At 37.9% G+C, this 17048-nt stretch overlaps 1 protein-coding gene across 2 annotated transcripts in view; it reads right to left on the bottom strand.

The window, feature by feature from the left end:
* Positions 1-17048, bottom strand: part of LOC308533179 (uncharacterized protein C8orf34) — a 466353-nt gene that overhangs the window by 284269 nt on the left and 165036 nt on the right. For both annotated transcript variants that reach the window (XR_013997045.1, XM_081111001.1), the window contains exon 9: positions 1873-1958. Coding sequence is in view for 1 of the 2 variants with exons in the window: in XM_081111001.1 (XP_080967127.1) it covers positions 1873-1958 (86 nt within the window). In the remaining variant the exon portion in view is untranslated. The remainder of the gene's footprint in view (positions 1-1872; positions 1959-17048) is intronic.

Here is a 17048-nt window from a genome sequence, read left to right as displayed (position 1 = left end):
CAACTTTCTTATCCCACCTCCCTGTTTCCTCTACCCTCTGACAATAACCATCATTTTGAGTTTTTCATTCCCTTCTTTAAATACAGTTTTATCACTTATGTATGTCTTCTTAAGAACATACTACTTAGATTTGCTAGTTTTGAGCTTTTATGTGAATTTAATTCTATGACTTGCTTTTTTTTCTCAATCAATACTATGCTTTTAAGATTTATTCAGCTGTGAGCTATAACCTGCTCTTACCAGTTGGGAGTCCTCGCTGCCATGTCAGATTGGTTACTTGAATTCAACTTCAGCGGGAGCACATTATGGAAACCACCAATTTCTACAAATCAGGGCTTTCTCTTTTCAAAGAAACAGTTGGTAACATTTATTAGCATTCCACTAGTTTCATCCATCTTATGTGTAGTTGAAATGCATTCAGTTTCCTACAATATAACAATTCCACAATGTCTACCCATTTTCCTCTTCGCGAGCAATACTAAGAAGGGTTGTTCACATTTCATGGTACAAGACTTGTTCTGCTAAGATATTTTCTTAGAAGTGGAGTGCCTGGGTTTTAGATTATATAAATGTTCAAGATTTTAAGATAATGGAAAAGTTTCCAAAATTGTTTATGCCCACCTGTAGTGTATGACTTTTCTTTCATCTATGTCTTCACCAGCACTTGGTTTTGCCAAATTTCTTAATTAATGGCAAACAATTGGTTATAACACAGCACCAATTTGTGGTCTTAATTTGCTTTCCCTTGGTTACCAGAACATTAAGCATCTTTCAAATGTTCACTGGCCAATTATGTTTCTCCTCTTCCATGAAATGTCAATTCATACCTATACCTGTTGCTTATTTTTCTATTGTTTTTGATTTTTATTAAATTATAGATGTTCGGGGGATGGAGGGATTGAACAAAAAAAATGGTAGCTGTTCTTTATATATGTAATCTGAATATTAATATTTGATCAGTTACAAATATATTTCAAATATATTTTCTTACTTTGTGGAATAGCTATTCACTTTTTATGGCATTCTTTGATGAACAGTTTCTAACTTTCTATAGTTGATTTTTCTATTTCATAGTTAAGATCTTTTTCCATCTTGTTTAAGATGTCCTCCTCTATCCAGATGTAAAAAAAAAAAAATGTTTCTATTGTTTCTCTCTTAATTATCCCAGCTGGATGTCCAGCTGCTTCCTGCTAGAATACGGAACGGTGAAGCAGTGATGTACCTTTAATGCCATTGTGGTGACATTACACGTGCGTAATTATTCAGCAACCATTTTGAAGTGCCCTGCCATGAACTTCATATGCTAAGCTAAGGAGTTTGAATTTTGTGATATAAAAAAGAGGGGCGATATAAGCAGCTTTTTTTGTAAAAAAAAAAAAATGATAATGAGCTAAAGAGGGGTGAGACAGTACAAAGACTATTTGAGACGGTACAAACATGGCTGTTAAATTAGACAAAGAAAGAGGACAAACACACAGACCAGGCAGCATCAGGGAAAATGAAGAGGAGGCTGCCTGGGAAAGGCAATTCTGAAGGCGCACTGACGTGATTTGAGAACAATTCAATGTAAGGATGAGAGAGGGAACAAAATCAATATAACACTGACACTTCTGGCAGGGAAGAAAAAAGGGGTCCATGATGTGAGAGTGGGAGTGAGCAATGTAAAGTACCCCAAACAAGCTGGCATTAGTGACAAATTTTGGCAACAGTCAACATATGGTTGACCTGTTTGTACCCAAAACAGGCACAGACATTAAGAGCCTGCTCCTCAGAATCCCTATTCTTTTGCCCTTAACCTCCCGATACCCATCCTGAAGGAGGGGTACACATATGACAGGCAGCTATGTAGGTATTGTGGGATTGAAAACTTACTCAAAGAATCCAGGATTATTTCATCTGGAGAAGGAAGTATTTGTGTCATTTCCTCTGTTCTTTCTGCCAAGTTGTCTCCTTGAAGTCTAAATAATTAAAAAAAATAATTAGAAATAATTAGAGGTGTGAAGTACATTCCATAGGGGATTGGTACTAAAATCAGACATGCTTCTTCAAAGGAGAAATAAAATTGTACCAAAACCTTTGTAATATGGTGTTTTTGCTATACTACCCTTGAAAAGTCTTTCTTTTTTTTCTCTCTCTCCTGTATACATGGGAAGGTTAGTTTAGGTAGAAACTGCTTTTCGTCTTGGCCTGACGGGAGGGCAGTTTATAAGCAAATGTTTTGACTGAAACTACAAGGGAGAGAGTGAAATAAAAACAAGAGCATATTCACCTGATGTCTGGGTCCAGTGGTATAAGAAGGTTTCCTTTCTACACAGAAGTTTACCAAACACAATTCTCTAAATAAACCAAACCTGAGCGAAGGCCTGCAGATCAAGGTAAGTCTCAATCGTGGAAATAAAGATTCCTAATGCATGTGACTTCCCAGGCTCTCAGACACTGTGGCTTCTTCAGGAGAGGAAGGCTGTGTAGGTACTTTTATGACAGTATATTTCTGAGCCTTTCTATCCACATCTCTATGCTGAGAAAAATAGACTCGCAGAACCCAATTCAAACAGTCTGGGTTTATATTACACTGTGAACTACGCTATCAAAGGAGGTAGAGCACATCAATAAATGTTGGAACTCTGTTCTAAGGACCACAGATTAAACTCTGCTAATGTTGGATGACATTACATCAAACAATCCGGAGACTGGAGTTTTTATCAGTTCTCTTACTTTTTTCTTGTATTTAGCTGAAGGCAAATGCCCTCACCGGAGAAAATGAATAAATGCATAACATATAACATTAACATTTAAAAAAACCAAGTACATTTCATAACTGTACCACTCTTAAAAATTAAAATTTTCAACTATTTTATATCTTTGCTTTTGTATGCCCCAGTGGAATCATGTAATAATTTGCATTTGACATCTGCATATTCAAACATATGCATGTCTTTCTCTACCTTTTGTGTAATAATACACATTATAAATATTTTCATTTGTATTCCTATATTCAATTCTACATGTTTCTGTATATAGTATACATTTATACTTGCATGTATTCCCTTTAATACACAAACACACATTTGCTGATACTGTAAATAAGTAACAGCTAATTAAAGAATTTTCAAGGGTAACTTCCTGACAGTTATAACATTTTTTGGCCAAATGTGTATATTTTATACATTTTTAAATTTTTCAACTATAGTTGATATTCAATATTATTCTTTATTTCATATATACAGCAAAGTGGTTAGAAAATAATGTACTTTACAGAGTGGTAGCCACCTGGTCTAATACCTATTTACTTCTATAGTATTGACTATATTCCCTATGCTGTAATCTACGTCTCATTGACTATTCTGCAACTACCAATTTGTACTGCTTAATACCTTCATTTCTTTCACCCAGACCCCCAATCCCCCACTTCTGATAGCCGTCAGTCTGTTCTCTGTGTCTATGAATCTGTTTCTATTTTGTTTATTTTGTTCATTAGATTCCACATATAAGTAAAACCATATGGTATTTGTCTTTCTCTGACTGGCTTATTTCACTCAGCATAATACCCTTGAATCCATCCATGCTGTCACAAAGGGTAAGAGTTCCTTCTTTCTTATGCCTGCATAGTATTCCATTGTGTAAATGTACCACAGCTTTTTTTTCATGCAAAATTATATTTATACAATAATTATATATACATACACTGTCAATATCAGACTTATCCAACATAGATATATTGAAGTAATTTGTAATTAGGGTTGAAATTTGATTATTTACTTAAACAGGCATCATTTGCATCAATGTTTTTATGTCAAAACATACAGAGTTAAATATCATAAAATAAAATGAAATATTTGAGTCCCACAAATAATTGCTGATGACTTTTTATGTACTAAGAAGATATATATGTCTCTCCTTCATCCCACCATTTATTACTTTCACTCTAATAGATTACTTATTTTCAAACAACATTTGCATCTATGAATGAAAAGAATAAAATCCTCCGATTATATTTGTTTTAAATCTAAAACAAATATAACAAAGGAAGTGAAAAGGAATAAAAATATTTTTTTTTGTACCACAGCTTTTTTATCCACCCATTTACTGATGGGCTATCATAAATAACGCTGCAATAAACACAGGGATGCATATATTCTCTCAAATTAGTGTTTCGAGTTTCTGCAGAAATGTTCCCGGATGGCCAATATATATATGAAAAGATGTTCACATCACTAATCATAAGAGGAATGCAAATTAAAACCACAATGAGGTATCACCTCACACCTGCCAGAATGGCTGTTGTCCATAAAGGAAGAAACAGCAAGTGTTGGCAAGGATATGGAGAAAAGGGAACCCTAGCACACTGTTGGTGGGAATGCAGATTGGTGTGACCAATATGGAAAACAGTGTGGAGGTTCCTCAAAACATTAAAATAGACTTTATACTTCTAGTTAATTTTTAAAATTTTACTTGAAAAGAACAACCCAACTTTTAAATGAATGCTTTAGCTATGTCTCAAATCTGCCCAACTATTACTTCTTTATATTAATAACTAGGATAAATGCTTCACGAATCAACAATATATAAAATATTCTTTTCTGAGCTTTTTTCTAGCCCCACTTCACAAAAATTATCAAAGATAGGACACATGTAGGTACATGAGATATTAAAAGGTATAAGTCAAAGTTGTTAAACATTGATAATGAGCTCCAACACATTTGGGCATTTAACATTAGGTTAAAAACCTAAATGGAAAATAAATCTTCATCAAAGGCAGGAAAAAGCAATAAATAAATAAGTTGTAAATTTATTTTGCTCACTGCCAGCTTCAGTAAAAAGAAAAATTTATTTAACATTTATTAATATGCTCAATAATAAGCCAAATGTTGTGGAGATGTAAAGAAATGACAACTGTCCCTGATTTCACAGAGGCCTCAATTTAGCTGAGCTGAAAAGACAAGTGGCCATGAAACAACCCAACAAGTTGGGTGGCCCTGAATCTGGCTCATCCTTGTTCAAGCAGTTCCCTCTAGATACCTTGAGAGTTGAGTTTACCGTGACTTGGCACCAACTCCACTGCGGAATGCTTCACAGCCTGCTATCCTTGAGTGCTCTGCCAATGTTTCCCAAGCTGTAATCCACACAGCACTACTTCTGTAAGAGGTTAATAGGTGCTATACAAACAAGGGTTGTGTGGGCAAGGCCAGGAAATATAGCCCAATAGTAGTTACATCATTTTATTCCCTACAAGAGTTTTACTCAGACTCCTAAACTTTTTTTCTCTGCTTTCTAAAACTCCTTTTCTGTATTAAACACTCTTCCACATTCTCACCCTCTCAACAAAATGTGTCCTGCTCCTCCTTGTCATAAATGAAACCCTTTTCTCTTCTAAGAATATTACATCCCCCTTTTTCTCTAAGAGTACAGCTTCCTAAACTTCACCTCAGATAACAAGGGATTATAAATATTAACCTGTTATCTTTCTGCCATGAAAGCTTTGCTCAGGCTTAATATTTTTTCTTAAACTCAAGTGTTAGTATTATCTTGACTGATTTTCATGTTCATGTATATTTATCCACTGCTTCTTTTTTTAAAATTTTAAATTTAAAAAATTTAATCTTTATTGTTAAAAGTATTACATATGCCCCCCTTTCCCCGCATTGACCCTTTCTGGCATGCACCTGGCCCCTGCCCCAGGCCTTCACCACACCACTGTCTGTGTCCATGGGTTATTCATATATGCATACAAGTTCTTTGTTGGATCTCTTCCCTCCCGCCCATCCAGCCCCTCTGAGATTTGAGTCTGTTCCATGCTTCTATGTCTCTGGATCTAATTTATTCATTAGATTCCACATATGAGTGAGATCATGTGATACTTGTCTTTCTCTGAGTGGCTTATTTTGCTTAGCAAAATACTCTCCCGGTCCCTCCATACTGTCTCAAAGGGTAAGAGATCCTTCTTTTTTATTGCTGCATAGTATTCCATAGTGTAAATGTACCACCGTTTATAATAGTTAAGATCTGGAAATAGCCCAAGTGCCCATCAGTAGATGAGTGGATATCCTCTGGTTTCAAAGTCCCTCCATCTCAGATCTGGCTATCTTCCCTCCACATCACCTTTCCTAACCCAAAGACCGAGAACTCAGAATTGCCCTACTTCAGAAATTGTTAAATACAATGTTCAGTTCCCTAACAACAAACTCACCCCCTTTAGGCCCTTTCAATGTCCTTAACACTTCCTCTTAATTAGACATAGATCTCCATTTGCTCTAACTTTTCTCTGGGGTTTCTGGCCCCTCCTGATTCCCTTCCTGCCCTACTCAGCTGGATTGCTGTCTTCTCAGTTCCCACGGACCCATGTCCTTCTGCTATTACTGCCCAACCAGACCTAACCCTGTATTATTTTGCACATGTGCAGCTGAACAATGCTGGAGAAATCATGACACTCTAGGAGTAGTAAGTATAATACAAAGGTCCCTTACTTTGAATTTGGGCTTCTTGGTTTGTTTTCCTTTCTTCAAGTCCTCTCAAAGTTTTTTCAAAAAGTTCACCTGCCTTCTGTGTCATCCAGGAAAGTTATGTAATCTGGAATGAAGACCTTCTACTCCCCCTCACATAGAACCTACAAAAGTCTTCACCTAGATGTGTATTTACCTCTCATAGAGGGTGAGAGGCCCTCTCTCCTATCCAGGGGTGGGGAACCTTTTTTCTGCCAAGGGCCATTTGGATATTTATAACATCATTTGAGGGCCATGTGGAAAAGGCCATAAGAAGTGGACTGATCTGTATAAAGTCTGTAGCTGGAGCCAATAGTATATCTCATCAATTGGGCTTAAGTTTGTGAGGGAAAGGGAGGTGTAAACAATATCGCCATTTTCTGTCCTGAGCCATTGTGGAGGTAAGGAAACAGGGAAGAGAAAATCTAGTGCAATTAAGTAGAATGTACTTGGGGACATGATAAGTTTCAAAGGCATTTTAGACATGTTGGTGGAGGTGTGAAGTCACAGGTGGATATCCATGTGGAGATGCTGAACAGACTGGGTCCTAGGATGAGGCTTCCCCTTTCTAGGTTGCAAAATCTCTACAAAGAACTTCAGAATGTGGGATTCTATTCTTTTTATTAAAATATGTTTGAGAGAGAGGGGGGGGGAGGGAGAGGGAGAAAGAGAGCAACAGCAATATGAGAGAGATACATCAATCCACAGCCTCCCGCAACCCAACCACCCCACCTGGATGTACCCTGATGGGGAATCAAACCAGCAAACCTTTGGTATAAAAGTTAATGCCCAACCAACCGAGCCACACCAGCCAGGGTGACATTCTACTCTATAATTTAGCTATTTTGAAGAATATGATACTCTATTGCACTGGAAAATAAATTGTGTATCATAATACATGTTGATTAGGCCAGGGGAACCACAATAAACAGTTTTGGTTTTAAGACATTTTGGACCATTATCTTCAAAGGGTTAGAAAATTAACTTATCTTTCCCCTCCAAAGTCTGCTTTTAATTCACAAAGCCTCTTTTATAACATCAGTAATTGAGTTATTTCTAAGCCTCTTTCCAAAATTTCATTTTCCATTGTAAGATTCCGTGGGTCTCCAGCATTATTTTTTTGAGGGAAATTATAACAACTTATTGTCGCTGACTCAATTTTGAAGTTTTAAAAAAAGCCAAAATTGTCATCAACATAAAAAAATGTACTGGAAGCCTCAGAAGCAAAACCCTCTTTTGAATAAGGAGTCTGCAATCTGACAGGAGGCCTGTGTGTCTTTGCATGATCTCTCCAATTAACCTTGAGAACGTCCTGAAGTCAGAGTCCAGGCCTGACATCAGCAGGGCTTGGCACATTAATTCGCATCTCTGTTCCCCAGAATAACCATCCCACTGAAATGGCAGCTATCTGAAGTCACTAACCACTGCTATACTTTTCTACCCTGAAAAATGTCACTGCAGCACTGTGGAACTCTGCCCCTCCTGCCCCTTGTCCAGCTCTTCAGGGTATTAATTATTTGGACCTTCTTCCTCTCACTCCTTTTCCAAACCCTTGACTCCATCTAGGCATTCTTGCTTACCCTGGCCATGCCAGTTTGACCCTTGGGTGCTTACTTTGACTCTGTCCCTTGGACACTGTCCCTCTGGTCCTCTTAGAACAGTGGTCGGCAAACTGCGGCTCGCGAGCCACATGCGGCTCTTTGGCCCCTTGAGTGTGGCCACGAAGTTTCAATTGCTCTGTACGTGCATGCCCGCACGTGGTGTTTTGTGGAAGAGCCACTGTCTTAGAGCATTCTCTGTGGCTCAAACACAGCTTTATGTCCCAGCAAATACCCTGTCCCCACCCATCTCCTTTGCCAAAAGAAAATGCCTAGCAACACCTAGATTTTCCTCCTTATTTTAGTACTGTATTGATTTCAAGATCTTCCTTCTAGCATTCACTGGTAGGCAGTCTTGCTTTTTCTTGACTCCCACTGTTTGTGTCACATGAGGATAAGTAACAGTACATCGAGATGAAGCACCTTTCTCCTGAGAGCAGAATGGGTTAGAATAACATTCTCCTTCACCAGAGGGCTGTCTTTATATTCTGCATTTTAAATTCTCTCTCAGTGACAAGCACCTCGGAACATTCACCTCTAAAATGTCATGATTGATGGTGACATAGGGATAAAAACCATGCTCTTTCCCGTTCAATTTCCCTTTTAACTTCCCATCTCCTGAAAGTGAGATATGTGGACCAGCAAACCATCTGTAGCTCTAATCAGATTTATAGTTCTCTCCTGCATACCTGAGTGCAGACATGTAGCTGCCATCGGTGGCCTTATCTCCACGGCTAATTACCCTCCTGGCAGAGGCTTCAGAATTTCAAAACCAAATCTAAGGAGAGTGCACATGGCGAATAGATATGTGGTGTTTTCAGTCTTTCCTGCTTTACCTCAACTCGAATGTAAAATGCCAACCCACAGTCAGGTCCAGCAGATGAGGCCCAGGGCAGAACTGATTCTTTGCATACCTTGGGAGACTACAGATTTTCCAGGCGGATAGGGCTGGAATGTGGGTCACCGACTCACACACCTTGGCCAGGTTATTATTCACACAAAGGACGAGCCTGGGAACTTTACAACCTTCCTGAAATCTGAGGCAGCCACGAGAAAGGATTAAACTCAAATTGCCAGACCTCTCTGGAGCTAAAGAAACTCCAAAAGAAAGGAGCCAAACTCGTGATGTCTGAGCCTGAAGGAGCCCTGGGCACCAGCAACCTCAGGCTTCCTTCCCCCGCACTGTTCATGCACACTCCCAACTAGACTTCACGTCCATAAAGTGATCTGGCAAAAGTGTGGTTCTCTCATAGCTTGAGGGAACGCTTTAAAAATCTACCTAAAGGTACATAGGAGGAGTGCAATGATATTTGCTGTGAATACATGATTGTGCATATCCTTACTTTTTGAATTGTATTAGCATTAGTATCAGTATCACATAACTTTATAATTGATTTTAAGACTCGGACATTCATAAAGTTACTCTTCATCATGTTTTCTCTTACTTCACTTCTGAAATTCACTTTGTTGGTCTGTTACGTATCTCAGTAACACAAGAGGGCTATAGTGAGAGCCTGATATTTCGGATCCATGAAGCTCTCTGGATGCCTTTCTCATGAATATCAAGGATCTACACTGTAATGATGTGTTCAGTCATTATCATTCTTGTTATTTTAATTCATAATTGAATTGTAAGTTCGGTAAGGGCAGCAACTGTATTATATACACTTTGTGTGAAAAAGAAAAATCTACCTAAATAGAAATAGGCAGTTAGGTCCTTATTTGACACTGTAGAGAAGGGGCTCTTCAATTTTTAGGGTGCACTGGAATCACTGGGAGAGATTCTGAAAACACGGGTTGCCGGGCTCCACCCAGAGTTTCGGATTCAGCAGGTCGGGAGCATAGCCCCAGAATCCGTGTTTCTACCCAGGTCCCTGGTGTTGCTGATCCCTCTGACTGGGGACCAGCCCTCTCTAGTTGCCCTCTATAGTGACAGCTAGGGAAGGCAAGGGGCCCCCATCCATCCTCACTGTGGCTGTAGTATGGAACTGTGTCTCAAATGCCAAAAAGAGAGAAGACACCACCAGCGGATGTTCCTGCGTATCTTTCACTTGCTGGGTATTGACTTTCAGCTGAACTCTACATTTTATTTCCCACCAGGTCTGATTGCACCTGACTGAGGCTGAAGATCTCAGTCGGCCTCCATCAGAGAATGGCTTGGTCAGCAGGCATTTAGTTTAGGAGCAGCTGTGAAGAGTCTTCTAAAGCTCTGATTTCTAACACGCTGAAATGTGGGACTGTGTGGGAGCCAAAACACTCTTTGAAATACTGCCAAAACTTTGTTCCTTCTTCCACCAGCCCTTCTTTTAATCAGAGACCCCTTTACTCGTGGTTCTGAAACTGACGGCTGCCTCACAGATGTACCTGATGGAAGACCACCCCATCTTCTGTCTGTCCCCTGGAAGCATCTGTCAGGTGGCTGACTTAGGCTGTATGTCGCCAATCTTGCTCTTGCTCTGTGGTTGAGAGCATACCGAACGCTGTTAGACTTTTCAATGCTATAGCCCCGGGCATCGCAATAGTTGTGTTGCTGCCTTAGTCAGATGCTTTATGTTCATTTCTTTGCTTTTTCCATTGCATAAGATTTGAGAAAATTGAAATTAAGTTGTGATAACTAGTGGAATTATGAGGCATGCTGAAATTCCCAAATTACAGGTCATATTACTTGGTACCAGAGAGAGGTGAGCTTTTAGCAGGATTCTACCTGCCCACAGATGGCAATTGAGAGAATGTTGCCAGTGAGAGGAGTACCACAAATTCTGAGAAAAATGTTACAAGATATAGAACCAGCATGAAGGAATGAACCACAGGGAGCCCCACAGCAATCCTTCTTCATAAAGCTGTATATTTTTGTGAGGAATAACAAAGCCCCATCAAGTTCCATCTAATTAGGAGGAGTGGGAGGTAAAGGATGGAAAAATCTGAGATTTCCTTAGAAACCTGAAAGCACTGTATTCTGAGGTTGCAGCCTCAGAAAGGTGAGCCGGCATGCTTCCTCATCAGGTGTGGGGCATTCCCAAGTGGGGGTTTTATCACTTAACTCCTCCAGTAGAACACAGTCGAATGTAAGGCATTTAAGCATAAAAACATAACTTGGTCTCTCTTTCCTTATTTCCCCCTACTTCGATGCTTTACTTTTTGCTTTAATATAGCACCAATGTTCCCATAACAGCCAATAAATAGTTGCAATTTGAATGTCTTACTTCAGTACTACCTCCAAGAATTATATATTTTCTAGGTTTAAGTTTGTTGGGGCATGGAGCTTGACTTGTTTGTTTTAAACAGAACCCTGTGTGGTAAATACAAACTTGGATAACAAATGGCTTTTTAATAACTAGATATTAAATTGCCTTGTGTTTTAGTATTTGAACAGCATGCTGAAATTTGCAAATAAGCAAGTTGATGATCTGAGAACAAGGGTGATTTGGGAAATAAGAACATGGAGTCCTTGCAGAGATTATAACAGAACAGATAAAGACCTTCCTTCACTCTTTTAACAATGCTTTTAAAATTCTTAAGAAGGACAATACTGAATACAAATGTCTACATAATTGGAAAAGCCAATAACAGGCATAAAGATGGTAAGATGCCTTTTGGCATAGAAGAAATATATCCAGTGACTTACCAGGGAAAATAAATACTGCTTTGTGAAGTTTTAACTACCTTAGTCTAAAATTTATTTTTTCTGACGTACAAATCAATTGGTCTCTTAAAATGATCGTAGGATTTGTTCATAGAACTTTTTCTCTTTGCTTTCTGCTTTGGAAAACTAAAACTGGTTTGCAGCGGTAACCACATCTAGCATGTAAATAAAACTTTTCCAAGGAGTCTTAACTATTCCTTAATTTAATTCATTGTTGGATGATTATCATATTTCAAGTCATGTTTTTGTGTGTTTTTTCCCCACAGCCTTACATTTATTGTTTTGGCTTTTATATGGCATGATTTAGATGTTATAGAATTGCTGATTTTAAGTAAAAATATATTATTATATTTAAAATTCTGAAAAAAACTATTAAAAAACTCAAATGGTCTTTCCTAAAAAATATAGACAAAGAAACATAATGCATGATGACATTAATATCAAACTTATTTGCTTTTCCTTTTAGGTATTTCATAATATATTTTGAGCACTAATGTTTGTAATTGAAATAAATACATACTCTGTGAACTTTGGTTCTTATTCTGAAATGTTATAAGAAAATGCAAAATGTAATGTTACTTAGTATTCTTTGTTTTATTAGTAATGACATATCTAGTCTGTTGTGATTCTAAAATATATCTTTTATATTATTGAGACCAGTTAACTGGTCAGTAGTTATAAAGATAAGTAAAAGAAGATATACAAAGATAATGTAAATATAATTATACATTTCATATGACTTATGCAGGCAATTCAGGAATTGTTATCCAATTATAAGGGTAATTACTATAGCTAGTAATTGAAAGTAATTGCAATTCCAATTTTACTAGAACGTGTACAGGGAGGTCCAGAATGTCAAGCAAGTGAGTAAATAAGAAGCTCCCAGATAAAAAACGTAAAGTATAATTTTCACTATTTGTTCCGATTTCTCATATAAAATGCCTCATGGTAAGCCAGTAGAGAAATAAAAATGGAGAAAAAAGGAAGAATCATTTAAGTTAATCTTCCCTACTAAACTATTTGACTTTTTTTTTATGTCCCCTTGAGCAAGGAAAACAAAAGCGAAAATGAACAAATAGGACTTCATCAATCTAAAAAGCTTCTGCACAGCAAAGGAAACTATTAACAAAACAAAGAGACAACCTACTGAATGGGAGGACATATTCGCAAATGACATACTTTATAAAAGACTATTACCCAACATATGTAAGAAAATCATACAGCTCAATAACAAAAAATAAACAATCAAATCAAAAAATGGGCAGAGGACATAAAAATCCATTTCTCTAAAGAAGACATACAGATGTCCAACAGATGTTCGACATCACTAATACTCAGGAAAATCAAAACCACAATGAGATACCACCTCACACCAGTCAGAATGGCTATTATCAAAAAGTCAACAAATAACATGTGCTGGCAGGATGTGAAGGAAAGGGAACCCTTGTGCACTGTTGGTGGGACTGCAAAACTGCAAACTGGTGCAGTCCCTATGGAAAACAGTGTGGAGATGCTTCAAAAAACTAAAAATGGATATACCATATGACCCAGCAACACTCCTGGGTATTTATCTAAAGAAATGAAAAACACTAATTTAAAAACATATATGCACCCCTATGTTCACTGTAGCATTATTTTATAATAGCCAAGGCAATGGAAGCAACCTAGATGTCCATTGATAGAAAACTGATAAAGAAGAGGTGGTGTGTGTGTGGATGGATGGATGGATGGATGGATGGATGGATGGATGGATGGATGGATAGATAAATAGATAGATGATAGGTAGGTAGGTAGGTAGGTAGGTAGGTAGGTAGGTAGATAGATAGATAGGAGGGGGGAGAGACACAACAGAATACTATGCAGCAAAAAAAGGGATGAATTCTTGCCATTTGTGACAACTTGGATAGATCTAGAGGGCTAAAGGGCATTATGCTAAGTGAAATAAGTCAGACAGAGAAAGACAAAAACTGTATGGTTTCACTTATATGTGGAATCTAAAAAAAAAAGTGAAGAAGTAAAACAAAAGGAAAAATGACTCACAGAAACAGAGAACTAAAGGGACAGTTACTGGAAGGGAAGGGTTGGGGTGATGGGTGAAAACGGCAAAGGGAACTATTGTCAATAATACTGCGATAAGTCCGCATGATGACAGATGGTTATTAGACGTAGTGGGGTTATCACATTGTAAAGTACAGAAATGCTGAGTCACTGAATTATACACTTGAAATTAACATAATATAATGTATACCAACTATACTTAAATTTAAAAAATAATCTCTCCATAGTATGACAACAACATAATGTCCAATTGTGCTATTGCTACTATGCTATTAGAAAGGGTATTTAAGCAAGAAAAGACTTCAGGATACTTTTAAAAATGATTTTCATATCATATAGATATTCTTGATAATAACTAAATGCACAAAACTGAGAAACTTAAGATTTTCAGTCATGGCAATTTTGATGATTAGTTTATTCACAGAAATACCACATAAAGCATAAATCCTTTCTAACCAAATTGTCATCATTTCCCAAATCACTTAAGTAACACATTTTTACTTTGTGTCATTCTGTCTGACAGCTTGTTTTAATATTCCCGAAGGAGAGGTGGGGGAGCCAATGCACTCAATGTCTGTTGTTCTTATTTTCCCAAGGTTTTTTTTTTGTTTTTTTTTTTAAGGCAGCCGTTTTCCTGGATAATAATGTGCTTATGGAACAATTATCCTCCTATCTCCCAAACTGTGGCCCTTTGAAAACATTCAATAAAAAAATTAGTTGGAGGCATTTAAAGAAAAAGGGCTTATCAAAGTTGGAATTTCAGGGGCATCTATGTAGCAAATCAGTAAGATGTTTAGAAATATTGCTTGTTGAGGGAGATTATTTATTTGAACAAAAATACTGCAGCTTGCACATTGCAATATTTCTCCACTCTTCTTGTGGAGCCCCTTTACGACTGGCACCACCCTCTTAAATGAATTGAAAGTCATCTACAAGAGCATGGGAGCTGCAACATGTTCAGTGCTTACGTGTCAATCACTGAGGAATGAAACAATTTGCCCAAGGGTGCTCCACTAGGAGGAACTAGGACACTCATAGACACTAAAGTTCAAGGTCTTAACCATCATGCTCTGCTTGTTTTCAGGGACTCAACTGATAAGTTAAAAACATACTTTTATTGGGTCAATTGCCAAATCGAAGTAACTCAATCTGAAAGTAAGGGCACCACCCTCAGGGCCTATCACTTCTCAAAGGGCCCACCTTCTAATACCATCACCTTGGGGGTTAGGATGCAACATGTGAATTGGCGGGAGGGCGGGGGTGCAGGGACAGGGGAGACACAAACATTCAACCACAGCACCTAAATATTCTTTTGACAAGCTAATGTTCATGAGAGGAACCTGAATAGAGTTTGAACTTTAAATAAGTCCACAAAGAATTAGAAACATGGCTTTATTGCCCTTAAGTGAAACATAGTAATAACTAGAATCAAGATACCTATAAACTGCATAATGCTTGTAGTGTTTTCATTCACAGTAACAACTTAATTTTTATCCTAAAATGTAAGTAGGAAAAGGATAAATACTCAATTTCTCAGTTTGGAGATATTTATTACTACATTATCCCCAAATTTCTAGTGTTGTATATAAATTACCAAACTCACAGCCTATTAAAACAGAATAATTATTTTATCCCAATAATGTAGGTAAAACATTGTTTGCTTTATTTGAACTTTTATAACTTGACAGGTTATTTATTTCTTATAAACAACATTCCTGACTTGACCCTATTAGTCTTTTATCCCCAAAACGGATTAGGCAGTAAAATAAATTTGAAAAATGTGTCTAATTCCAAAATAGGATAAAAACTCTGGCTCCTAGTTAGGAGGCAGCACTGTACAGTAGCAAGAATTGGGTTTTCAAGTCAAATGGAGCAGGGTTCAAATTCTACCTGTCCTACTTACCAGCCTTTTTACCTTCATCACTTCACCTGGTCTCTTGAACTTCATTTCTCATTTGCAAAGTAAAGCTAAATCAGTCACTTGAGAGGGTTAGAGACAATGTTTCTAAATAAAACGTGTCCCAAAATTCACGCAAGAAGTAATTTTGATAGAAAACATAGGTTTATTATTAAAAATTGTAAATTTTTTATTGATTCATAAAGTATAGAGTATAGGGTTATGTATGGAATAGCACATCGGGTAAAAGGCCTCCACGGCTTTGCTGGCACATACGCAAAGCCGTGGTCTTCATTGGTCTTCATTGTCCCTGCTCCTGGGCCATAATTGGTACTTGGTAATGCTTATCAAATTGAATGGATTGAAATCAAAGGACAACAGATATTAGAATCTGATTCAATAAACTAAGTAAAATTAGGCTTTTATTTTTGTTGTTGTTGTTGTTAATGCGCACACAAAATTCAAATCTTGCGTGAATTTTGGGACACCCTTTATCTAATGCATTTGGTACACACAGCTGGTGCTTCTGAACAACCTTAACTTCAAAATGCCATGCAGCAAGAAATGTTGTCAATGTGCTTTTTAAAGCGATACCCAAAACCCATGCCTCAAGGTACATATTTGTTTCAATATTATAGATGAGGGCATTGGTCAATTTGGATGAATTCATTCACTGGGAATTTTAACTGAACTCATCATCAAAGTTTTAGCACTTTGCAGATATAAGATTTTTTAGTTTTATTTGTTCAATAAATGTCAACTCTGCTCTGAATTGTTACATCCTTTATCACCCCCTCCCACCACTTTTTCTGATGATTTTACTTTGAGAATTTAACAGGCTAGTGAGTTTAATCTCTTTATAATATTCTGAGAAAGTTATAATGAAGAGGAGCTCTAGTTATCAAAAAAAGAGCAGAGAAAGAGAAAAGTTTGGAATAACAGTAGGTTCATGGGTTAAATTTTCATTGTATTAGTTCATGGATTCTTTCACCAGTTCCATTATCATAAACTAGAGGCCTGGTGCACAAATTTGTGCATGGGAGGGGTCCTGGGGGGAGTGGGGGGACCAGGATGCGATCAGCCCTCCAGGCGGGCAGTGGGATGCCCTTGCTGGCCCAGGATCTGGATCCATCCTGATGACATTCGTGCTGGTTGTTGTGAACCACCTGGTGGCCGCTTTTTTATTGTTTCTTCCTTGCAGATCATCTAGGGAGGGGAGGTGGCCCCAGTGCCCAAGGCCAACTTTCAGGAGGCCAGGGGCGCTGTTGGGCTGTAGGGATCGTGCCGGTGGCGCTGGTCCATCAGTGCCTGGCCCATTCTCTGGAGATTGGACCTGCAGGACTACTGAGGGAGTAAGTGGTTGCCACCAGCCT

Source organism: Myotis nattereri (genome assembly GCF_964212035.1).
Source record: "Myotis nattereri genome assembly, chromosome: 17".
Classification (NCBI taxonomy): domain Eukaryota; kingdom Metazoa; phylum Chordata; class Mammalia; order Chiroptera; family Vespertilionidae; genus Myotis; species Myotis nattereri.
Note: the sequence above shows the minus strand (reverse complement) of the source record. Positions and strands in the feature narration are given on the sequence as shown.